The sequence below is a fragment of the Perognathus longimembris genome, chromosome 1, assembly GCF_023159225.1.
Source record: "Perognathus longimembris pacificus isolate PPM17 chromosome 1, ASM2315922v1, whole genome shotgun sequence".
NCBI classification, from domain to species: Eukaryota; Metazoa; Chordata; class Mammalia; order Rodentia; family Heteromyidae; genus Perognathus; species Perognathus longimembris.
The window spans coordinates 8,976,787-9,000,915 of NC_063161.1; the positions used below are offsets into that span (position 1 = coordinate 8,976,787).

Here is a 24,129-nt window from a genome sequence, read left to right on the forward strand (position 1 = left end):
TCTAGCTGCTAAATAGTACAAATAACATACTGAGTGCTGACAGTGAGTCTGGAGGGTGCTAAGCTCAACTCCTGTATTTCCTCCCCAGGAGACAGGCCACTGAACAGTGCTTGAGTTGCAGGGGATTCTCGAGTCAAATCCCGCCTCCATCATGTGCAGAGCTGTGTGACCTTGGACAGGTAACCTAAGTACTCTGCTCTTGGTTTCTTCCGCTCTAAGTCCAGATGACAACAGGGCTTGCTTTCTGGGGCGGCGTGGAGGACTGGGGACCCTCAGATCTTAGAACGCGCCCGTCACCACTGAGCCACTGGCCCCCTCCCAGGGGGTGGGGATTGAAAGGACGGGCTCAGGGTGTGTTCTTGAGGGACCTGGAGGCCCTCCACCAGCATCCCCTCAGCTGGGGTACGATGGTCTCCATTTTCTTCTTGTCTGAGCCAGACCGCGTGAGCGGGGCCTCCAAGGCTCCCTGCCCTTTCTGACTCTGGAGGCTCCTCTGTGGGAGGCCCAGTCCTGGAGGCTGCAGGGGGGCGGGGGGGGGGGCGGGAGGGGGGCTGAGAAGCCTGGGGAGGGGGAGAAGCTGCAGGAGAGCCAGCGCACATGTGCCCCTAACCTGTGCGCATCCTTCACCCCACCCCTCACCCGGCCACCCACAGGTGCAGCTCCCAGGGTTCCCTGCTCCTGCCCCCGCAGGCTCCCTCAGGAGGCATGTGACACTGGGGGGGGGGTGGCGTGGGAGGGAGGAGGAGCTGAGTTCGGGGTGACTGGCAGCTCTCCCTCCGGGAGCAGCCCCAGCTCCTCGGGGCTCTTTACAGGCAGGCTTTGCGACGCTGCTTCCTAGCTTGGCACCAGCAGCCGGCGAGATGGAGGCTCCGTTGGAAGTTGGGGTGAAGGTGGCGGGGCGGGGAGATCATGCAGGCAAAACCCCACACACTCTACTGCTCTTTGCCACAAGCTGTGGCCGTGGCTGGGGCGGAGGGTGGGGGGGAACCCCAATCAGCTCCTGACACCTGCTCGGGTGGCCTGGCTGAGAGGAGCCTCCCCCCCCCCCCCCGCCTGCCCCAGGCTGGGTCCGCCCTCTGTCGCCCTCTGACCTCACGTGAGAGGTTGGGGTCCACTGTGGCACTCAGGAGGCAGCGGCGCAGACAAGGGTGGTGGTGATGATGGTGACGCAGGAGGCTGAGCCCGAGAAGATCTGGGGGCTGGAGTGGGGGGGGGGGAGCTCAGAGAGGTTTGAGCAGGACCCCGAAAGAAAGCAGGTGGAAGCGGTGTGCTCACCGCTCGGGGTGGAGGGCAGGGTGGGGGCGAAGTCCGGCTGTACCCACTCTGCAGCAGTGAGGCTCAGCAGCAAGGGGCTGGCCTGGAAGGCCGCCAGCCAGGAGATGAGTCAGGCCAGAGGGGCCAGCGGGGGGGACAGAGCCTGGCCAGGTGTCCTGGACGAGAAGGGGGGCTGGGGAGGAGTCCCCCAGGCCCAGACGCACCCCACTAGGTTCCAAAGAAGGAACACAGTTTGGGAAACACTCTCTCTCTCTCTCTCTCTCTCTCTCTCTCTCTCTCTCACACACACACACACACACACACACACACACGCAATTGCAGAGAGATAACACTTTTAAGTAACACGAGGGCATCTGGTCCAGCCTCCTTGCAGATGGAGAAACTGAGGCTCAGAGAGAACATATCCTCTCCCTTCCCCCACACCCCCACCCCCACCCCGCAAGTGTGAATCCTGAGGCGACCTCCCACTCGGGCCTACTATGGCTCTTTTCCAAAATGATGTTTGTGAAAATGAGTCTTCGTAATGACAGCTAAGGACGAGCGGGGATGTTTTTAGCTCCCCATAAGCCAGATGAAAGGCCGGGCGGGCTGTTGGGGAGAAGGCTCTTTGTGTGCACGCTGTGCCGCGCGCGCCCATTTCAGAAATGACCCAGCCTCCTGGGGGGGGGGAGTGGACGAAGAAGGGGCTCGGGGTTCAGTGTGTGCTGTTACCTGGTTTACTCCCATCTTCCTTCCCCGAGTTCAGAGGCAGGAACTGGGCTGCCTTCCCCAGGCAGCCTGGCAAAGTGGGAAAGAACACTCACACTTCCAGGAAAGGAGAATCTTCCAGAAGGGCCAAGCAGAGACACAGGTGCCCGGGTAGGTAGCATGCTTGTTCAGTGAATCAGTCCATTCAGGCTTTTCTCAAAAGGCAGCTGGGATCTCTGAGTCAGGGTAAAGAAAAGTTTGTTTTTTTTTTTAAACATCAAATGATGAGGAAACAGCCCAAAATGTTAGCAAAAGAAATGGCAAATTTGAGATCCTGTTCTTTTTTTGGTGGTATTAGGGTTTGAACTCAGAGCCTTGTGCTTGCTAGGAAAGGCCTCAGCCATCTCCAGCTCACCCCCATCCACATTTTTTGGTTTTGGGGTGTGTGTGTGTGTGTGTGTGTGTGTGTGTGTGTGTGTGTGTGTGTGTGTGTGTTTAGATAGTGTGTGTTGTTTTTATCTGGGCTGAGTTCAGACTGCAGTCTTCCTAAATCCACCTCTTGTGTGCCTGGGATTACAGGTAATTTAAAGGACATGAGCATATAAAATACAAGGCATTTTGGTGTCGATGGAGTTTGTTTGTTTGTTTGTTTTCTGGTCCTGGGGCTTGAACTCAGGGCCTGGGTGCTGCTCCTCAGCCTCTGTGTGCTCACCACTAGAGCCACGGTGCCACTTCCGGCTTTTTCTGAGTAGTTTATGAGAGATAAGTAGTCTCACGGACTTTTCTGCTCAGGCTGGCTTCGAACCATGGCCCCCAGAACTCAGCCTCTTGAGTAGCTAAGATTACGGGCATGAGCCACGAGACCCCGGCTAGTCAGTGGGTTTTCAAGCTAATGGGGGAGGGAAATCTGGATCTTCGTGGCTATCGAGGGATTATGAGACACAGCTTTCTTTTCTTTCTGAATAGAGGCACAAGGTCCAGGCTGGTGGGGAAGGCGTTTGGCCCTAACCCACTTGTGTCCCCTCGCCTAGGATTAGCCCCGCGGCCTGTCCTTTTGGCTTCTTGAGGCCACTGAATACCATCTGGCCACAGGAATCTGTGGCATGTGGGGGGGGGGGCGGTGATTGCCGCACGCCTGCTAGCTCACTAGCTAACACCTCTGCAGGTCTCCACGCTCAGCTTGAATTCACAGCCTCTCCCGGCTGCTCAGAGCCCTGCACAGCCCTGCTCGTGGCTTCTAATGGCCAGTGTGTGTGTGTGTGTGTGTGTGTGTGTGTGTGTGTGTGTGTGTGTGTGTGTGTGTTGAACCAACAATAGATGCCATGGGTAGGCCTCTCACCTGGCATCTGCCAGGGGCACGGCTCAGGCAGGTGCAGAAAGAAGGTGCAAGTGAGCTCGTACTGAACCCCTCTGGCTCCCCCGATTCCAACTCAGGACTTAGGCCCAGGCGCCTTACAGGGACCAACAGAGGCGTCCAGATTTCCTCTGGCTGAACGCTGGAGCCACCCGCAGAGTTGTTGTGCTGTTGGGTTTAACAAAAAAAAAAAAATCAGATGCCAGAGTCCTTCCCCAAAGAGATCCTGGCACAACTTAGGGGTACACTGGATGTTGAGGTGACGAAAGCTTCCCCAGGTCAAGCTTCAGAGCCCCTGCTCGGGTCAGTGGGGAGATTGAGGCTTGGGAGGGCCTTCTTAGGGACTGGAAGCAGTGTGGGGGGGGGGGAGAAACCTGGCACTCTTGGGGTGTGGGTACCAGGAAGAAGCACACAGCCTGCCTGGGCCAGGGACCACGGAAAGGTCCCATTACCGGTCCTCTTGCTTCCTGCCCGTGGGGGGCCAGCGAGTGGGGCTCTCGAGTACCTGGTGCCAGTCTGTCCCTTTCTGAGAGGCCCCGAACCACCTGCAGGCACCACGGAGCTGGGATTGCACAAGTTCAGCTCGCCCCATCCCGGCTTCCCTGGTGTGGGGACCACCATGGTCGGCCTCCGCCAGGCGGGGCACGTTGCTATGGAAACCCCGGGACTTTAAGGAAAGCTCATGGTTCCCATCTGGGCTCTGCTGTGAGGCCTCTAGGGAGGATCGAGCTATTGATGGCCCCAGGTTCCACAGCCCCTCAGACCAGCCCTCCATTGCCTGCACCTTGCAGCTCAGCGATGCCCTCCCGCCCTCCTGTGGGAGGCGGGGAGGTGGCGATGGCGGGGGAGCCCTGCTGCTGATGGATGTGTGGGGTTGAGTCTTTAATTAAGGCTCACATCAAGTGCCAGTCAGAAGAAAAGAAAGTTCAACCTGGAGCCAGGGTCTTTATCCCGAGCTGTGTTCCCGGAGCCTTTCCACCGTGTGTGTGTGTGTGTGTGTGTGTGTGTGTGTGTGTGTACATGCTTGTGTAACAGCCACATGGAGGTTCTCCGCAGCTGAGCCCCGCACCTGTGTGCAGATCTAGCCACCAGGCCTCCAGTGCTCCTCCAATGCCACCTCTCCATACAATGCCCCGGGGCAGGGGTTTGCAAACGTCCACCTTGGGGGCTCACCTGGTCCACGTGTGTAAAAGTGCAGGTGGTACCCCAGGCCAAGTGCTGGGCAAGAGTCCTGCCTGTGGCTCTGAGGGGCAGCCGGGGCTGAGGACACAGCCAGCCTCCTCTTTGTACAAATGGGGAAACTGAGGCTCCAAGAGGAGACAGGTCTGCCCCCGGCCCCCAGGGGGTTAGGGCTATGAGAAGCAGGTCACCTCTAGCCAACGGACCACTCCAGCCCCAAATGGCTCCGGAAAGGGGAGGTGGTACTGGGGTATCCAGAGGTAAAGTGGAAGGAGAGCCACTCAGAAAGACCACCACACCATCCATCCATCTCTGCCTGGTCCAGGAAAGCCAAGTGCAACTACCCTTGCCTTCAGTGTTAGAACTTTCTAGTAAAGGTGAAGTTTACTTAGGAGCTTGTTAGACAGACTCTTGAGTTCACCCCACCCCTGAGCCAATCTGCGCTACAGCCAAGATCCCAGGGGCTCCCGCACAGCCAGCTCTGAGGAGCCCACGTGCAGAGTCCCCCAGGAAGCTTCGCGACGTGGCCGTCAGCGCCCAGGAGGCCCTCTGAACTCCCAGCCTCCGTTTCTCCATCTGTCACGATCTGAAAAAGTCCATACAGGAGGGACCCGAGACAGCGAGCAAATCGACCAAGTTCACCCAACGGGCAAAGGCACAGAAAAGAGCGTGGCTTCTAGCCAGTGTGGGTGGGGGAGGGAGGGGGAGGGGGTGCTGTCTCCCTGCAGGGGAGGGAAGGGGGAGGCCCCCCAGGCCTCCACATTCTTTCCACACGCCATTCTGTTCCCGGAGATTCCCTGCTAGAACCCACAAAGCCCATCTGTAAACCTTGTGCATTTGTTCTAGTCCTGCCTGTTCAGGATCTAAAAGAATAACAAAGGATGCCCAAACAAAAGTTTGTGCCAAAGGCAAGAAGTTGTTTGAAAGAAGAGAGGGAGAGAATGATGTGTCTGCCTTCCTCCTCCCCCCTTCTCCTCTCCCTCCCTCCCCCCACCCTTTTTTTTTTTTTTTGTCAGTCATGAGCCTTGAACTCTGGGCCTGGGCGCTGTCCCTGAGCTCTTCAGCTCACAGCTAGTGCTCTGCTTTGAGCCACAGCTCCACTTCCTTCCCCTTTCTTTTCCCTTCTGCCCTTCCTCCTCCTTGGTTGTGTGTGCACTCCTGGGTTGGCTGGCAATGTGTACATGTGCACGAATGGGCGTGTGTGTGATACACATGTGCGTGCAGATGTGGTGGTAGATACATACAGACCCACATGCATGCCATGCATGAATGGACTGTCTTTATGTGAGCATGTATGTCATTGTACATACATGTTTGTGCACACACCTGTGTAGGTGGGTGTGTGTCTGTGGATGGGGCCAATAAATGTAAGTGCCTGTATGAGCATGTGCACCTATGTCGTATACATACATATGTGTACAGATATATATACATGTGTTCGTGTCCACGTGTGTGCATGTATGTACTACTGTGGTCATGTGTGCACACATGTACTACTGTGTTGTGTGTGCGTGTTTGTACCTCTGTGTGGGATGTGCATGTGCGCACCTCTGTGTGGGGTGTGCACGTGCGCCTCCGTGTGGGGTGTGCATGTGTGTGCCTCTGTATGGGGTGTGCACATGTGTGCCTCTATGTGGGGCGTGCATGTGTGTCTCTCTGTGTGGGGCATGCATGCGTGTGCCTCTCTGTGGGGTGTGCATGTGTGTGCTCTGTGTGGGGCATGCGTGCACGCGTCCTGTATGGGGCGCGCACGTATGCCTTGGTGTGGGGTGTGCACATGTGTGCCTCTGTGTGGGGTGTGCGTGCGTGTGTGTGTGTGCATGCCCTGTGGGGTGTGCATGTGTGTCTCTGTGTGGGGTGTGCACGTGTGTGCCTCTGGGTGTGCCGTGCACATGTGTGCCTGCTTGTGGGGCATGCGTGTGTGTGCGTGCCTCTGTGTGGGGCGTGCACGTGCGTGTCTCTGTGTGGGGCGTGCATGTGTGTGCCTCTCTGTGGGGCGTGCATGTGTGCCTCTCTGTGGGGTGTGCATGTGTGTGCCTCTGTGTGGGTGTGCATGTGTGTGCTCTGTGTGGGTGTGCATGTGTGTGCTCTGTGTGGGGCGTGCGTGCACGCGTCCTGTATGGGGCGCGTACGTGTGCCTTGGTGTGGGGTGTGCACATGTGTGCCTCTGTGTGGGGTGTGCGTGCGTGCGTGTGTGTGTGTGCATGCCGTGTGGGGTGTGCACGTGTGCCTCTGCATGTGGGGTGCGTGTGTGCCTCTGTGTGGGGTGTGCACGTGTGCCTCTGCATGTGGGGTGCGTGTGTGCCTCTGTGTGGGGCGTGCACGTGTGTGCCTCTGTGTGTACCGTGCACATGTGTGCCTCTGTGTGGGGTGTGCATGTGTGTGCCTCTCTGTGTGGGGTGCCCGTGTGTGCCTCTGTGTGGGGAGTGCACGTGTGTGTGTCTGTGTGTGGGTAGTGCGTGTGTGTCTCTGTGTGTGGGGTGTGCATGTGTGCCTCTGTGTGGGGTGTGCATTTGTGTGTCTCTGTGTGTGGGGTGCGTGTGTGCCTCTGTGTGGAGTGCACGTGTGTGCCTCTGTGTGGGGTGTGCATGTGTGCCTCTGTGTGGGGTGTGCACATGTGTGCCTGTGTGGGGAGTGCACGTGTGTGTGCCTCTGTGTGGGGTGTGCATGTGTGCCTCTGTGTGGGGTGTGCATGTGTGCCTCTGTGTGGGGTGTGCATGTGTGCCTCTGTGTGGGGTGTGCATGTGTGCCTCTGTGTGGGGTGTGCACATGTGTGCCTCTGTGTGTGGGGTGCGTGTGTGCCTCTGTGTGTGGGGTGCGTGTGTGTCTCTGTGTGGGGTGCACGTGTGTGCCTCTGTGTGGGGTGTGCACGTGTGTGCCTCTGGGTGTGCCGTGCACATGTGTGCCTGCTCGTGGGGCGCGCGTGTGCGTGCGTGCCTCTGTGTGGGGCGCACACTTAGGTGACTTCCAGGCCGTCTCCGGGCACAGCGGAGGGCTGGGGGGCCGGGAGGGGTCACTGGAGGGTTCAGCAGCGAGCTTTGGGCCTGGCATCTCCCGGGGGCATGGCTGAGGTCTCCAACCACGGGGACCAAGATGTCAGCGAGGAGTGAGCAGGGAGGGAGCCGCACCAGCCGGCGAGATCCGTGTCCTCCTGGAAGAAGAATTCCAGCTGCTCTTGCTAACAATGGAAAAAAAAACTATGCGGACCCGGGAGGGTTGATTGGCTCTTCTTCAGGAAAAGAGACTCCGGGAGCGGATTAAAGAGGGGAGGCTGGAGTGTAGCCCCGGCTCACGTTGGCAGCTCTGAAGTGCCCCTCAGTGCACACGCGCACGCATGCACACACATACACACACATGCACCCATGCACGCATGCACACATCACCCAGGCAGCTTCAGGAGGGAGGGAGGGAACGGGACCCACGTGCGTCCCTGTGCAAGGGCGCTGGTCTCCAAGTGAACAGGATGAAGGTCAGCGCTTCAGTTACTCTTTGCTCCTTTTAAAAACCTGGTGTTGTTTTTTTTCTCGCCATAGTGAGGATTAAATCTAAAGCCTCATCTATGGGAGGCAAACTCCACCATTTGATTCACGCCCCTCGCCTTTTTTTGTTTGTTTGTTTGGCTTTTTTTTTTTTTAATATTTGTTTCCATTTCATTTCTCTTCTTTTTTTTTTTTGCGCCGGTACAAGAGCTTGAACTCAAAGCCTGGGTGCTGGTCCTTAGCTTTTTGCTCCAGACTGACGCTCTGCCACTTGAGCCCCAACTCCACTTTGAGCTTTTGGATGGTTAATTGGAAACCAAAGTCTGGTGGAGTTTCCTGCCTCGGCTGGCTTTGAACTAGGATCCTCCGATCCTTTAGATCTCAGCCTCTTGAGTAGGACCACAGGCATGGGCCACCCGGGCCCATCTGTCTCTCTGGTTTCCAGGCAGGGTCTCACGAACTTTGCCCAGTATAGCCTCCACCTCCAGATTAGCCGAGATTATAGGCATGTACACCACACCCGGCCAGTTTGCTCCTTTTCACAAGCAGATTTATGCTGGAAAGAACATTTCCCAGTGTGAGATTCTTACTGATCTCATCCTTACTTCTGGTGAATACCAAGTGCCTTTGGTAATTTTAAGTATCAGGGGGTGGGGGATGGGGGGTGGGGAAAATGGGGCAGTTGGAAGGAACTAAGCCTACAAACATACAAAAGCTATGAATAATAGCATTTTAATGGCTCATCTATTTTGAAAATGACAATATGCCCCACGATTAACTAAGATCTTTTTATTTGACGTATAATTACACTTATATTAAGCAGACTAATAGGATTCTCTACCACCAGGAAGGACTTCCGGTGAAAATTCTGCAAGTTTTCTTAAGAGGCAGCCAGGGGGGTTTACCTCCCCTTCCCTCCCTGCCTCCCCACCCCCTGCCCCAGATTCCATGAGAACTTAATTCCCTCTGCCCAGCCCAGCCCAGCAGCCCCGGGCAGGGCTCTGTGTTTCTGGGGCGCATATTAAATGTGTCCCGGCCTCTTCCTCCCAGTGGTCCTTGTCACTTCCACCACACTTCCCGCCTCGTCTGGGATAAAAGTCAGATTCAGGGCTTCAAGTTTAATTTCTTATGAAAACATTAGAAAGCTGAGTCTGTTCTCCCTTGGGAACGGGGCCTTGGGTCCCCAGCAGACACCACACTGGGAAGCCAGTGGGGGGTGGGGGGAGCCGGACACTTCCTCAAAGCTCCTGCCTGCCTGGCTTGGCTACTGGGGGGCCTCCATGGAAGCCAAACCCCATCAGGGATGAAGCAGTGGAGACGTAGTGACAGGCTGTCTGGAACACAGGCCCACGACGGGGGCCAGGCAGGGCCCCAGCAGGAGCCCCGCCCACTCCCAGGGGGCTGCGCAGTCTCCCCTCCTGGCTCTTCTACTGTGCTCGGCAGCATTCTTAGCTCTGTGTGTGTGTGTGTGTGTGTGTGTGTGTGTGTGTGTGTATACATATGCCCCAGTTTTGAGGCTTGAACTCATGGCCTGGGCACTGACCTTGAACTTTCTTTGTTCAAGGCTAGCCCTCTACCACTTGGGCCACAGTCCTACTTCTAGCGTTGGTGGATAATTGGAGATGAGTCTCACAGACTCAAGGTTGGAGGTGTGGCTCAGTGGGTAGAGTGCTAACCAATGAGCAGAAAGCATTAGGGACTGAGTTCCAATCCTGGTCTCAGACCTTAAAACACACACACACACACACACACCGATCTCACAGACTCTCCTGCACAGGCTGGCTTTGAACCTTGATCTCAGCCTCCAGCGTAGCTAGGATTACAGGTGTGAGGCACGGGCGCCCGTCCATCCTTAGCGTTTTGAAAGCATCAATTCACGTAATCCGCATAACCTCCCACGAACGGCAGTGTTCATTGCGTGTGTGTGCGCGCACGCGCACTGGCGTTGGGACTTGAACACAGGGCCTTGTGATCTAGCTTAGCTTTCTTTCACTCAAGGGAAACCTTGCCTCTCCTCCGCCTCCTTGGCAGTGGAGCCGTGAGTACACGTGGACCCGGTGTCACACACAGAGCCCCGCGCCTGGGCTCTCTCTCGAGGAGGCAGGTGAGCAGAGGCCCCGGCGAGGACGGCTCTGAAGCAGGGGTGTGTCTCCTCCACGCTCTCCCACTACCCCTCCAGCTAAGCCAAGCCCCTAGAGACAGGAGCCTCGCCTGGTTGTCTCATTTGCTGTGCAACCTCAGGCAAAGGACTCTACCTCTCTGAACCTTCTTCTCTAAAAAGAGATTCCTTCCCATGACCTGTGCCCTGAGAAGCTAACGCGAGGACTCAGGTAAAAGGCTCAGCAGGGTGCTTGGTGCTAAGTTTTTCCTTTTTTTTTTTTTTTTTTTTTTTTTTTTTTTTTTTTTTTTTAGCAAAGGTCAGTTCCCTTCCCCTTCCCCCGTTCCCAGCAGCCTTTGCTGCTGAGCCCAAGGCAGGCCTCCCATCAGCCCCCGCCAAGCTGTGACGCAGACCCTAGTTTTTCTCGAGTGACAGGTTCAGGGACGCGGAACGGGAGGAGCGAGCTCCGGGAGCTCACCGGGCTGGACCGCAAGTCTGATTCCCAGGGTGGGGAGGCGGATCCCCAGTCCCCTCCGCATCGGGGAGGGCTGGAGGCCCTCGCTGGGGGGGAGGGGGAGTCCATTCCACTGCCCCCCCACACACACACCCGCAGCCCCATTCAGGGGCAGGACTGCAGAGCCAGGGCGGCCAGCTGGGGCAGAATTATGCAACCGCAATAGGCATGTCTCCTTGCCGAGGTCAGGGCTGAGGGTCTGTGCTGTGGGCGTCTGTCCAGCTGCCCCTTGTCCACCCGCTTCACAGATTGGGAGACAGAAAGAAGCTGAGGGAGGGCTGGCTCCCAGTGCCACATGGAGGGAGGGTGGGTGGGGCTCACTCCGGGGTGACTGCCACCTGCCTCCTGCCCCTTCCGACAGCAGGTGCAGCTCAAACATGAAGCACGCCATGGCCTCCCTGTCTCCAAAAGACCTCGAGGGTCATCCGGACAATGTCCCCCGGCAGATGGCTCATGGTGGAGGATGGTAAGGGCCATCCCCGCCCCTACTCCCCGCCCCCCCCCCCCCCCCGACACAGCAGCAATCCCCAACTGGCCTTATGTATTTGCTTATTTAGAGACAGTCTTGCTGTATTTCCCAGGCTGGTCTCGAACCCTTGGGCTTCAACCTGTGGAGCAGTTGGGGACTATAAGTGTATGCTACGATGCTCGGCTTCCCTAACGAGTTGTTTCTTGGGTTTGTTTCTGCTTGTTTGTGAGGCAGGGTCTTGTTATACAACGCAGACTAGACTCTTCACTTGGTACATGCCACTACAACCAGGCCTCAACTAGATGTGTGTGCGAGCGTGCACGCACACCAGTTCTGGGGCTTGAACGCAGGGCCTCAAACAAGTGCTTGGTTCTTTCCGCTCCAGGCTGGTACTCTACCACCTAAAGCACAGAGACAAGTATCTCAGATGCGGCTTTGAACCAGGACCCTCAGATCCCAGCCTCCTGAGTGGCTAAGATTACAGGTGTGCGCCACCAGGGCCTGGCTCACGAATGGGTCGTAACGACGGGGAACCTTTCCAAATGTCCCCTGGACACAAAATCCCAGCCCTACAAGAGCTGAGGCCGCAGGGGCGGGAGGCCGGCGGGAGGGGGGGGGGGGCCCGGCTGCTCTCGTCTGTGACCTGGCGGGCGGGAAGGGCCAGGGCTGGGGCAGAGCCACCTCCCCCGGTGGAGTTTCATCCCCCACCCCCAATGGATTCACACTTGAAGACCGTATGCCCCCCCCCCCCCGCACACGAGGGTGTCTGCGGGGGGGGAGGGGGTTGGGCCCCCAGGGCCTGGCCTGGCAAACCACACAGAGGACGCGGCTTCCTAACAAACCCACTTTAATGGCGAATGTACAGAGTTCCGGGCAGTGGAGGGGGGCCGTGGGAGCTGCCTGCAGGCCGGTGGCGGGGGGGGGGGGGGGCGCCCTGGCCTGCTCTGTGGGGGGGTCGGGTGGGGAGACCAGCGGGCGGGGGAAGCAGCGGGACGGCTGGGGTACAGAGCTGGGGCTGGGGAGCGCTCGTGGGCTCGCGTGTGCAGACATACAGACATGTACAGACAGAGACCCTCGCTAGCCCACTCGCGGGAGAGGGTCGGGGGGTGCCTTGAACCCCGGCAGGCTGGGGGGGCTGAGGACCCCTCTGGAGCAGTGCACACCACAGCGCGCACCGACATCCACGGTGAGCCCTGCAGCTGCCGCTCCAGGCTTGGGGTGCCACCCGGGGGGGGGGGCGGGGGGACTAAACAGCCCTCTCTGGGCCTTGACAAAACTCTCTCCATGACTCATTTCTTGCAACCTGAAACTTATTTTTTCATTTCTACTTCTGATACTGGTACCGGCTTGACCTTGGGGCCTGCTTAGCTTTACCACTTGAGCCACAGCTCTACTTCTCGCTTTTTGCTGGTGGGCTGGAGGTCAGAGCCTCGGGGACTTCCCTGGCCAGGCTGTGTGTGCTGTGATCATCCGCTCTCAGCCTCCTGGGTAGCTAGCTGACGGGTGTGAGCCCCGGGCCAGAAAACCTCATCCTGTGTAAGGAGATTAGATGTATTTATTCGGGACTGATAATAGGGAGGGAGTGGAGGGGCTTTGGTTAGCAGGTTCAAAGCCCAGCACACCCAGCTGGATGTGCGGCACCCACTAGCGGGAGCTTTCCTCTCCCTTCCCCCTCCCCCGATCCTCAGTCACCCCGTCTGGGGAACGGGAAGGGGAGGGGCTCCCTGGACAGCCCCAGCCGCCTGTCTGGGGGGAGGCAGCGGCTCTGGACAGGAGCAGGACTGCAGAAAGCTGGGTGAGGCGGGCCCCCGGGCTCGAGGGGGTACAGCGGCCTGTGTCTAAGGGCTAGCACAACCAGGAACAGCTTGAACACGACAAGGACACGTCACATGGGCAGGGGGGCAGGGATCGCCGGTCCCCGTCTGTCTTAGAGATGCAGCTCGCAGGCCGCCGGCTCCACGTTGGGGGGGCAGCCAGGGGCCAAGCGGGAAGGGTGAGCGGACATGACGGAGCCAGAAGGTGGGAGCTGCGGGCCGGTGGGGGAGGGGGACCCCAGCCGCCTCCAACGCCAGCGCCACGCGGGGTCCCGCACGGGCAGCGGGGGGCCGCCCCTCGCCGTCTGGCTGTCCGACGTTGCTTCTGTCCCACTTAGTTTCAGGAGGCTCCGTGAGACACACGGCCCCTGGCCTCTCCGGCATCTACGTGTCTTCGAACTTGAGCCTCTCGATCGGCGGCCTCCTGGCCTCGAAGATCAGGCCTCCCGCGGAGGCCAGGGCCGCGGGGAGCCAGGGACAAGAGGCCTCAGTGCGGTGACAAGAAGGCAGGAGGGTGGACGGAGCATCTCGGGGGCTCTCGGCTGGTCCCACGGGGCGCCCGTGGCGGAGGGGGACGTGGGCAGCGGGACCCCCCCCCCCCGGGCCGCCTCCCTGAAGGCACTGCCCCAGGCTCTCCCCAGCGGGACGTCCCTCTCACTGGATGGCACACTTGTCCCTCTCTCGGGCCTGGCCCTCCCGCAGGACCTTGGCCTTGATGTACTTGAGGTCACTGTTGACGCTGGGGCGGCGGGCGAAGGGCGACACCATGCCGTAGGCGTCCATGTCCTTGACGCGGCGGATGCAGAAGGGCCGGGGGTGGAAGGCGTCGCCGTACTGCACGGAGATCTTGCGGTGCAGTGCCGGGCTCATCTCGTGCGGCAGCTTGGCCATGCTGAACAGCACGTAGAACATCTCGTCCACGTTCGTGTTCTTCTTGGCCGACACTTCGAAGTAGGCGCAATTCTCGTCTCCAGACACCAGCAGCTCGGCCTCGGTGCTGGGCACCTGGCGGCACAGCTCGCTGTGGTCGTTCTTGTTGCCGCAGATGACCATGGGCAGCTCCGCCGCCTCCTTCGTCTTGTTCTTCAGGCACGACTTGACCTCCAGGATCTGCTTTTGGAGGCGCTTGACCTCATCGAAGGACTCCCGGTTATCCAGGCTGAACACCAGGATGAAGACGTCCCCTGCAGAGAGAGCCCAGGGGGTGAGTGGCCAGTGGGTCCTAACCCCACCCCCGGGAAGCGCCTGAGCCAAGAAACCGGAAGTTAAGGCTCAGGGGAAAGGGGGGGGGGGTCCAGACCCTCCTTCCTGGCTCATGCACAGAGCAGCCCGGGCAGCCCAAGTAGGATCGGGTCACCTGGCACTTGCTGCCGACTTTCACAGACTATGTGGGACGATTAGCCTCGCGCCTGTCCTCCTAGCTGCTCAGGAGACCGAGACCCGAGCATCATGGTTTGAAGCCAGCCCGGTCAGGAAAGTCCCTGAGACTCTTATCTCCAATTAACCAGAGCAAAAAGCCAGAAGTAAAGGGGTGGCTCAAGTGACAGAGCACCAGCCTTAAGCCAAGAAGCTAGGAGAGAGCACCCAGGCCCTGAGTTCAAGGCCCAGACCCCCCCCACACACACACCCCTACCATGTGAGAATAACCATGATCAGCCAGCTGTGCGAGCTGGGGTCTTGCCTAGTGCGTACCTCCAGGGTCTGCTGTGTCTCTGACTCACAGCTGGAAATCGGCAAACATTGGTGGCCACAGTAGCACATGCTGGTGTTTGGGGTGTGTGTGTGTGTGTGTGTGTGTGTGTGTGTGTGTGTGTGTGTAATCACATGTGGATTCCTGTTTACCAGCCATATGGCCTTGAGCGGCGCCCCGCAAACTCCCTAGCCCTCGGTTTCCCCATCTGCACCAGGTGAATGCAACACGGCCTGGCAGGGCTCTCTGAGGGCTGCCACCGCTGGCCAAGACAGGGTGGCTCCGGCGAAGCCAACCCAGGCTGAGCCCCCACCCCGCCCTGACGTTCTGCTGACACCTCATAGAACCTCCACAGGGAGGTTTTATTGCTTCCCTGCAATAGGTGGGCAAAACCAGGCTCGGAAAGGCCCAGCCCCCTGCCTACCGTCACACAGCTGCAGTGTGGTCAGGCTTCGTGCTGTGCTTCTGGAGCAAATCACGGGATGAACAAGACCACATGGCCCCCCAGTGCCCAGGCTGCCCTCCCCAAGGCCCACCGACATCCACGGGAGCTCACTGGGGAGGGTGGGGATGAGGTGGACCGGTGGCCTCTCCCTCACCATTGCTGAAATCCCTTTTTGGGGGTTGAGGGATACCAGGGTTTGAACTCAACACGTCACACCTCCTAGGCGGGTGCACGACCTTGAGACCCACGCGCTCGGCCCTTCAGCTTATGTTTTGGATAAGGTCTCCGTGTTTCTTTCTCCTCCCTCCTCCTAACCACCTCCTGAGCGGCTGGGATCACAGGGTCACGCCGCCACAACTGGCCCCGTTACTTAATTCCCAACAACCTGCGTGCGTGGATCCCAGGCTGCTGGGGGGCAGGCAAGGCAAGCGGGCCGGGGGCTCGGGGTACCCACCACCCTGAGCCCTCAGGGGGAGAATCAACACCCTAGCTTTCTGGCCCCGGTTAAGGGCACGCGCCACACAGCCCAGTGATCCCGCCAAGGGCGAGCTCTGGAAAGCAGGGCCTCCAGCCTCCTCCCGTCTCCGGAGCCCGCCTGAAGTTTCAAAAAAGGCACCAGTAAGGTAGCGCCATCCTGCCAACCACGACAAAGCCTTGCTGATCTCAGGGCCACTGAGGACTCAGGTTGCCAGGCAGCAGGGCCACCCGGCAGCGGAGGGAGGGAGAGCTTGGCCTTGGCGTGCATGGCTCTCAGAGTTTCCCGGGTCCCCGCTCAGGTTGGGAACTGGGGGCCATCGTCTTGGGAGTGAACCAAGCAGGCAGCAGCCCTGTGTGCACAGAACGCTGCTGCGGGCCCGGGCTGCGGCGGTGGGGGGGTGGGGGGGGGTGGGGGAGGCCGGGCAAGGGGGCATGGCCATGTGCTCACGCAAGGCCCACCATGTTGGTGGGTCCCCACTTCTAGGGGGCAGGAGCTGGATTTGCACACAGGACTTCACACTAGCTAGGCAGGTGCTTAGCCCACACCCCCAGTGCACTTTTTTTTTGCTCTAGTTATTTTTCAAGTCGGCAACTTTCATTTTTTTTTTTCTTTATGGCCCAGGTCTACCCTCAGACAAATCCTCCTACTCGAGCCTTCTTAACTAGGCTGATAGGAATGCTCCACCATACCCAGCTTGTTTGGTTGAGATGAGGGGAAAATCTCTCAAACAGTTTTCCCCAGGCTGGCCTCAAACTCTCATCCTCTAGATCTCAGCCTCCAGAGTAGCTGAGAACACAGGTGTGTGAATGACTGCCCTTGGCTGGCCAGAGTTTCTTGTGGGACTTTCTAAGTTGGGAGCTATCTGGACAAAGGCTAGAGGTACTTGCCCCTCCTTCTTCTCTTCTGCCCTAGAGAGAAGGGGCATGACGGTGTGCCCACAACAGGCACACTACAAATGCCAGCTCCATTTAAGGCCAATGTGTGCAGAGCACCTAGCCTCGGCTCACCGAGCACCTGAACGAAATTCCTCCGTTACTTTTCCCAGCACCGCCGAGCTTCTGTCCAATGCAACCAGAAAACGGGCCAGGGGAGACAGGGTCATTAGCCCCAGGGTCCCAGGAGGCAGTGGAACCAAGACCAGGCCCCACGCAGTGGCGTGCAGGGACTCAGCTGCCTGAAGGAATGAAAGGAACAGCCAAGGAAGGCTATGCTGCCGGGAGCCCGGGCCCATCCTGGTCCCCGTCTTTCTCTGTGGTGGCTCCCAGCAGGGCCGAGAGGCCGAGGGGGCTAGCTCAGTGGTAGGCCCCCCGGAGCCTAGCCATGCTTCTACCGGGAGCAAGTTCCTTAACTTCCCTGCCTCAGGCTTCCCTGCCTGTGGTAGATCACACAGGGACGTAGATCCACGGGGTAGAGCCAGGATTCGAACTCACCTCTTACGTGAGCTGTGAGGAGTCAACAAAGCCATACAAGCTCTGGGGAGCACCAGCCACCGCGCCTCAGCACTGCCGACACCCCCAGCCCCTGCCCTGTCCCCCTGGAGAAAAGCCAGGGCGGCCTGCGTGTGTGCGCGTGTACAGTGTCAGGTCCCGGAAGCTGCCCCACAGCGATCAGTCACCGCAAGGGCCGGCGGGAAGTCCTCGCGCCTGCGCGCAGCGGCCTCTCAGCCGGCACTCACCGCCCGGCCCCCCGGACCCCCGGCCCGCGCCTCCCACCGCCCGCGGGCTCACCTGTGAGGATGGACAGCCTGCGCATGGCCGGGAAGGGGTGGTTGCCGGAGGTGTCCAGGATGTCCAGCTGGTACATGTCGCCCCGGATGTTGTAGACCTTGCGGTGGAAGTCCTCGATGGTGGGGGTGTACTGGTCCTCGAAGCGGCCGTTCAGGAAGCGAGAGACGATGGAGCTCTTGCCCACCCTGGAGGCGCCCAGCACCACCATGCGGTACGAGTTCTTGGCGGGCACGCTGAGCGTGCAGCTCCCGCTGGACAACGTCTTCATCATGGCTCGGGGCTGTGACAGAAAGGGGGAGGGGGGGATGTCAGGAGGCCTCGGCCTGGCCCTGCCCCGGCCCCGGGCTTCTGTCTGTAAAATGGGGAGGTAAAGCCAATGTTCTTTAGAGACCATGGCTTCCTCTCGCTCAAGTACTCGTTCATAAATTCATTCACACCATCCTTCCTCTCTCTCTCTCTCTCCCTCCCTCCCACTGCACACAGCAATGGTCTATGACGAACATCTTTACAACTCTAAGGACTTCTGCTTCTGGGGGAATCCAGAACTTTCCATGGGAACCTCTTTGGGCTTTGTGGAAGAGGCAACAAGGAACCTAAGCTGGAGACGCCAAGTGGAGCTAAGCAAACCACGCCGGCTCCATCAAGCCCAGACTCAGGCCCACCCAAGGCCCTTCGCCCCCAGCCAGCGACCCTCCCTCTGCTCGCTCGGTGCCAAGTCCCCCGGACCCTCAGGCCGCTGCCCAGGCAACCAGACTACGCTGAGGCGCCCTCTCTAAAGGGGAGCACGACACCCCAGAGCTGCACGGGGCACAGTCCTGCTGACACAGTGGCCCCTCGGGAGGCCAGTACAGGTTGGTCCTCGCACAAGGTGCCCGGCTGGGTGCATCCCAGAGGAAGGGGTTTTCCTTCTCTCAGAGAAGGGCCTGCTCCTCGATTCACACCAAGGGCTGTGCAGTTGAATCTGGTCCCCGCCCCGGGAAGCTCCCGGTGTGCCGGCATCTCAGCTCTGTCTACCCCATGGCTGAGTGTGATGCCCCACGGGGTAGGAGAGCCCGCCTGGGTGTGTCTCCCGGCATGTGTCCACATCTGCTCATGCCAGGCCACGAGCCTGGTGCAGAGAACTGCTCTGGGAAATACCGCTCACGAACGCCCTCTCCATAGCCTTCGCCAATCTCCCATCCCAGCCAACTCCTGGCTAGAACTTGACCTCGGTGAATGAACTGCAAAGACAGGCGCAGAGACGCACCCAACGCAGACCCCAGGCCTGGAGCCATGACGATGCCTCCTCGGGCCAAGCCCGGAGGAATGCCAAGCACAACGCAGAAACACTGGCTGGGGGAAAAAAAAAAACCTGTTTGTTTTGCAGTGAATCTCTGTCAGTGTCCTGGGCACCCGCCCCAGCCCTCCAGGAAGCCCAGAGGGCAGAGCAAGGAGGCATAAGAAAGATGGAGTTACTCTAAGCCTGGAGGGCTCTGACCCTGGAGGGCTCTGACCCTAGGGGGTCCCCCCAAAAAAAAATCCCACCTCCCTATGAAGCAGGAGATAGCCTCTCTCTAACATGTCCACAGTGCCTCTGAATTCCTGCCGAAAGCCAACTGAATAAGCCCAGCAGGTGCCTGAGGGATGATCCTTGATGCATGAAATGGCAAGTTGGCTCTGCTCTTGGGCTCCCCCAAAGCCTGCCTCCACTACACCTTCTCCCGCCACCTCTACCCCCTGGCTGGCCTGGGGCTGCCCCCCCCCCCCCGCCGCCTTACATACACACCAAGCATGACCCTGCTGGGGGACCAATGACTGAGTACACTTAGGGATCAGGAGAGAAGGCAGACAGGGAGGGAGAGGGAAGAAACAAGTCAGCGAGAGGAGGTGGGGGGATTAAAAGCAAGAGACAGAGAGGGCGGAGGGAGGAGGAAAATGCAAGGCTTTCTTATCGGAGAGGACTGGGTCTTCACATGGCCCCAGCCACGTGGGGCTGAGCGGAACACCGCACACCTGGCTGCCAGGTGACAGCCAGCTCCTCAGTGGCTCCGCCCCCTGCCCACAGGAGAGCTGAGAGGAGGGGAGCCTGTGAGGGGGAATGTCTCCCCTCACCTGCGGGCTCACAGGCCTCTGATCCCACAGCGAGAGGCAGGCAGGACGGGTCTGGGATGGGGGGGGGGGGTGTGGAGTTTTAGAAGCTCAGTGTCGAATCTCGGAGGCCCAGCCAGAGGGAATGTTGAAAGAGGGACATAGATGCAGACGCTGGCACTGCCACCCCCACCCCAGGACCCTTCCCAGGACAGCTGGGGGGCAGAAAGTCCTGAGATTTGCTGAGGCCATCCGGGGGAGAGGGCCTCCCACCAATAGACACTGCCACCCGTGTGCACACGCCTTGCTCCTTTGACTTGACAGAAGTCACACAGGAGGGCCCACCTCACTGCTGGGGACACCGGTGCCCAGAGACGTTGAGTCGCTTGCCCCAGTTCACACAGCACACACTTGGCTGGGCCTGCACTAGAACCGGGAGCCTGGGCTCTTGCCTCTATGAGAAGCCACCCCCCAGCCCAAACTGGAGTCTCTCTCCAAACAGTGTCGGACTCAGTGAGATCTCAGCAGGCACCCAGTGGGGACTGACCCCCCGGAGGCCTACTCTATCCCGATCGCCATTCTCCCTACAGGCAGCTGGGGGTGGGCAGCTTGCCCAGGACTCTTTGAGACCCTGCCAGCCAGCTCCCAGCCAGTGCATCTGTGGCTCGTTCACCTTCCTCCTCTGCATGTCCCCACAGCCTGCCGGAAGCTGGGAGGATCCAATGAACAAGAAAAGAACGTGGCCCTTCATGGGTAACCCACAGCCTGGTTCACTGCCCAGCCCTCCAGTCCCTCTGTGGTGCCCACCCAGCCTCTGTGCACGTACAATGCAGGCGCTAGCCTCCAGGGAGAGTCCCGGGGACTTGCAAAGCCATCCTCACCACCCTGGGCAATCAACATCGGCTCGAACTGACCAACTCTGCCACTGGCCAGCTGTGAGCTAGCATGTGGGGCTTGGTTTATCCCTAGCGGCCTGAGCTCAATGGGAAGTCCAGATGGGAGGCCCAGAGGATCCCCTCGGCCTTCTTGAGCTTGGGCTTCCTTTCTTTGGGGTACGTTCTGGGCAGTTGTGGGATGCGTAGCTGTCCCAGGAAGGACAGGATGGGAGGGCAGGCAGAGAGGCCTTTTGAGAACACCATCTTGTCCCTCTGATGCCAGGGAAAGCCTGAATCAGAGACTCATAGGGGTTGGCCACCCCAGTCCTCTCTCCCTTCCATAAGGTCCTGGACAGCGTCCTCTGTCACCTCCCAGGGCTGGTGGCAAATAGAAGAGAGAAGGGGTGCATCAACACTCCCCCAGGGCTGCAGGGGGGAGATGGTGATGTCCAGCTAGGTACAGAAGCCCTTCCCAGGAACAGAATTATCCAGCAAACTCACTCTCCCTTGCTGACGCCTAGAAAAAAAACTCTCAAGGGGCTGGGTGCAAAGGGTCTTAACTTCCTTCCTCAGGGGAGGTCCTAGAAACAGGGGAGGGGACCACCAAACCCATCCCAACAGCCCCCTCCATCCAGGTACATGATATGACTTAGGTGTGTTTGGCGATGGTTCAGTGCCCCTTCCTCCCTGTGCCTCGGTTTCCTCTTTCTAAAACAGGCTTCCTCTCTTAAAAGAAGGCTCCTGGAACTAAACCCAGCACAGAGTCCAAGGGCAACGAATGTCTTTCCCGGCATAGTAAGGGCTCAGCTCCCTGCCTGGCTGACTAGTTTGGCCCTCTCCCCCGGGGAAAGAGGCCCGCCATCTCTGCACACAGTAGGCGTGCAAGTCAAGTTTTCCTAGTCATGACGAACATGTTAGAGCCTCCCTGTCCCCCTCCCGACGAGTCCCTATACTCATCTTTCCTGGCTGCCCAACTTCACCCGGCTCCCCAGTTCTGTTGGGGAGTCTCTCCTACCTGGGAGCGGCGGGCCGGGCCTCTGGCACGGCTCGGGGGGCTGCCGGGAAGCGCCTGCAGGTGCGGGGAACCGCCGGTAGCCCCAGCCGCCGAGCCTCCCAGCGTCTGCGCCGCGGGCTCCCCGGTCACTGCGCACGGATCCGGATCCTTCTCCTCTGCGCAGCTCGGGGCGCCGGCCTGGGCGCGGCTGGGAGAGGGGGAGCGCGAATCTGGGGCCCCATGAGTGGGCTCCGAGGGCTCAGCGGGGCTCGGGCGCTGGGCGGGCTCCGGCTCGCCGTCGCCGGCCCTGCCCTGCCCGGACCCGGGGGCCTCCGGTTGAGCCAGGTGCCCGGAGGGTTGGGGACGTTGGATACGGGAGATCCCCACCTGGGGCTCGGGCGCCGGGGAGGGGGGCCGACCCAGGGGATCGAGGAGCTGTCCGGGGAGGCTCCGCAGTCCTTTGGGGGCGGCTGGGGTGCGAGTCCCGGGATGGCGAAGGGGGTCGCCCGGGTGGGGGACCCGGAGCCCGGCCTCCTCCGCTGCCCGCAGCTCCCTAGCTGGCTCTGCGCAGGAGGGACGGCGGCTCCCTTCTCCTCGCCAGGCGATGCCAGCCTCCAAAAGAGGAGCAGGCGTGTGGGAGGGGGCCGCGAACGCCGCCCCGGGGCTCCGCAGCTCCAAGTTCGCTCCCAGCCGGCGCCGCCCCCCCACCTCGCCCCTCCCGTCCCCCTCCCCCGCCCTCCCCCCTCCCGGGAGGAGAACTTTCTGCCGGCCCCGCTCCTCCCTCTCCCTCTCTCCCGCAGACGATGCCCCTCTCTCCCTGCGCTGGGAGTGGAGGTGGCGGGATCCTCTCCCTAAGGTGACTGCCGCCTGGGCACCCGAGGGCGATGGCAGCGCCAGGCCGCTCAGCCCGGCACCCACCTGTCCCCGGCCGCCCGTCCGCCCGCCCAGCAGCAGGTCCAGCCCCGGGGGCCGCGCCCGCCCGCCCGCCCTCTGCGCCCCCGCCCCGCCCCCTCAGCGCCCAGCCAATCGTCGGTGAGACCCTCGGGAAGGCCACGCCCCCGCCGCCACGCCCCTGCCCGGCGGCAGGCTGCGGCTCCGCGTGCCTCTGCGCGTGGGGCCCGGGCGGCCGAGCACCGCCCGAGGTCTCTCGGGCGCGCGGCGCACCGTGACCGGAAGGCGGCCGGACCGCGGAGGCCGCGTCTGCGCCAGCGCTCGCTCGTCCGCACGCCCACCCAGGCCGGAGATGGCCCGCCAGGGCGGGGCGGGGGGGGGGGTCCCCGGCCGCCCGTGCTGAGCCCCACCTGGCTGCCAGATGTCCAAACGGTCCCCAGACCGGAGCTTCCTGCCCAGGACTCGGTGCCGGCCGTGCCCCGTGGACTGGCACATGGGCAGCGCACGCGCAGCCACGAATGCCGTGGGAGGCACCTTGGCCTCTCACCCCGGAGGCCTGCGGGGCCTCCGGGTGTGTCCCTGCACCCCGCCTCCCCCTTGCAGGAGGGTGCAGCCCGTGGCCCGTGCGGGCAGCCGGCCGAGGCCCCCGGCCCTAGCCCTGAGCGACACCCACACCCACACCCACATCCCTTTCTCCCGAGCAAAGCGCTCAGGCCAAGGCAGACATCAGCTCTTGTTGTGCCCTATCGGCGCGCTACCTGTTACTTCGTGTTTTCTTCAATTCCAAGACCCGAACGAAGCTGGGCAGGGATGGCTCATGCTGCTAATCCTAGCTACTCAGGACACTGAGATCCAACGATGGTGATTTATCTCCGAATAACCAGCAAAAAGATGCGAGTGGAGCTGTGGCTCAAGTGGTAGAGAGCCAATCATGAGTAAAAAAACTAAGGGACAGCACTCAGGCCCACCGTGGGTTCAAGCCCCAGTACTGGCACACACACACACACACACTCACACTCAAGACCCACTTTCCCTAGCACATTTTTCAGAGATTCTGACTTTTGCCTCAAACATCAGATATGCCTGTGGGTATGCATACGAAGAATAAAGCAAAGTTTTCACGTTTGCACTGGAAACTGGCCTTCAAGGCTTGCCTACAGAGGCCCTCATGCCTGGTAAGTTGAGCATGGCTTAGCAAGATGTTCAAGGCCCATTGGCACCCAACTGAGGCTCCTCCCTGCAATCAGGAGGCACCCAGCTGAGGCTCCTCCCTGCAATCAGGAGTCCTTACTGTGTGAAACAGTGAGGAAGTACAATGCTGTTTAACTTTTCCAGAACCCTCTCAGCCCCACCCCACCACCACCTCATGAGAAGAGCCAGGGCCCGGGAGAGCCACCCTGAGGAGACAGCTGCACTGCATCAAAAATTGGGATTTTTGCCTCTGTAAGCCACCAGATATTTAGGTCTATCGGTCATGGGACATCTCAGGGTGCTGGTGGTCATCTATAAATGGGTCTATTAAAGCTTGGGATGTTGGGATGTCGCGTAGGAATAAGGACACCGGCTGGAAAGAAACTCAGCAAGGCAAAGTCTGCAGAAGGGTGCACCCTTGGCCATGAATCTAGCACACAAGCATGTACAGCAGGCAGGATGCTCCCTTTTTATCCATAACCCAGCAATCCCTGCCCCTCTGCTCACACAGGCTGAGTCAGGTTCACAATCTGCAAAAGTGCTTGGTTTAGTTAACTAAACTAAAATTCAAGGGTCTTCAAACAGGATGTTTTAAAGTGCTCAGGAAAAGGATGTATGCAACTAAAATGTAATTACCAAGGGCAAGTCACCTGGCCAAAGCAGGAACCCTTTAGACAAGCAATTCTCTCAAAATTAACAGAAAGGAAGCAAAGTATTTTGATACAAGAGGTGCTTTTCTCACATGGGTTTGGAGCTGCGGGCTGGTGACTCACACCTGCAATCCTAGCCACTCAAGAAGCTGAGATCTGAGGATTGTGGTTCAAAGCTGGCCCAGGTAGGAAAATCTATGAGACTCTTATCTCCAATTAACCACCCAAAAAAGCCAGAAGCAGAGCTGTGGC

At 59.6% G+C, this 24,129-nt stretch overlaps 1 protein-coding gene across 1 annotated transcript; it reads right to left on the reverse strand.

Moving 5' to 3' along the window:
• Nucleotides 1-13,160: 13,160 nt before the first annotated feature.
• Rasd2 (RASD family member 2) lies at nt 13,161-21,809 on the reverse strand. Its single transcript, XM_048349469.1, has 3 exons — nt 21,167-21,809; nt 17,210-17,489; nt 13,161-14,053 (listed from the first exon to the last, which is right to left on the reverse strand). Exons 2-3 carry the CDS (start codon nt 17,478-17,480, stop codon nt 13,524-13,526), a joined length of 801 nt encoding a protein of 266 aa, XP_048205426.1. The 5' UTR covers nt 17,481-17,489; nt 21,167-21,809; the 3' UTR covers nt 13,161-13,523.
• Between the last annotated feature and the right edge of the window lie 2,320 nt (nt 21,810-24,129).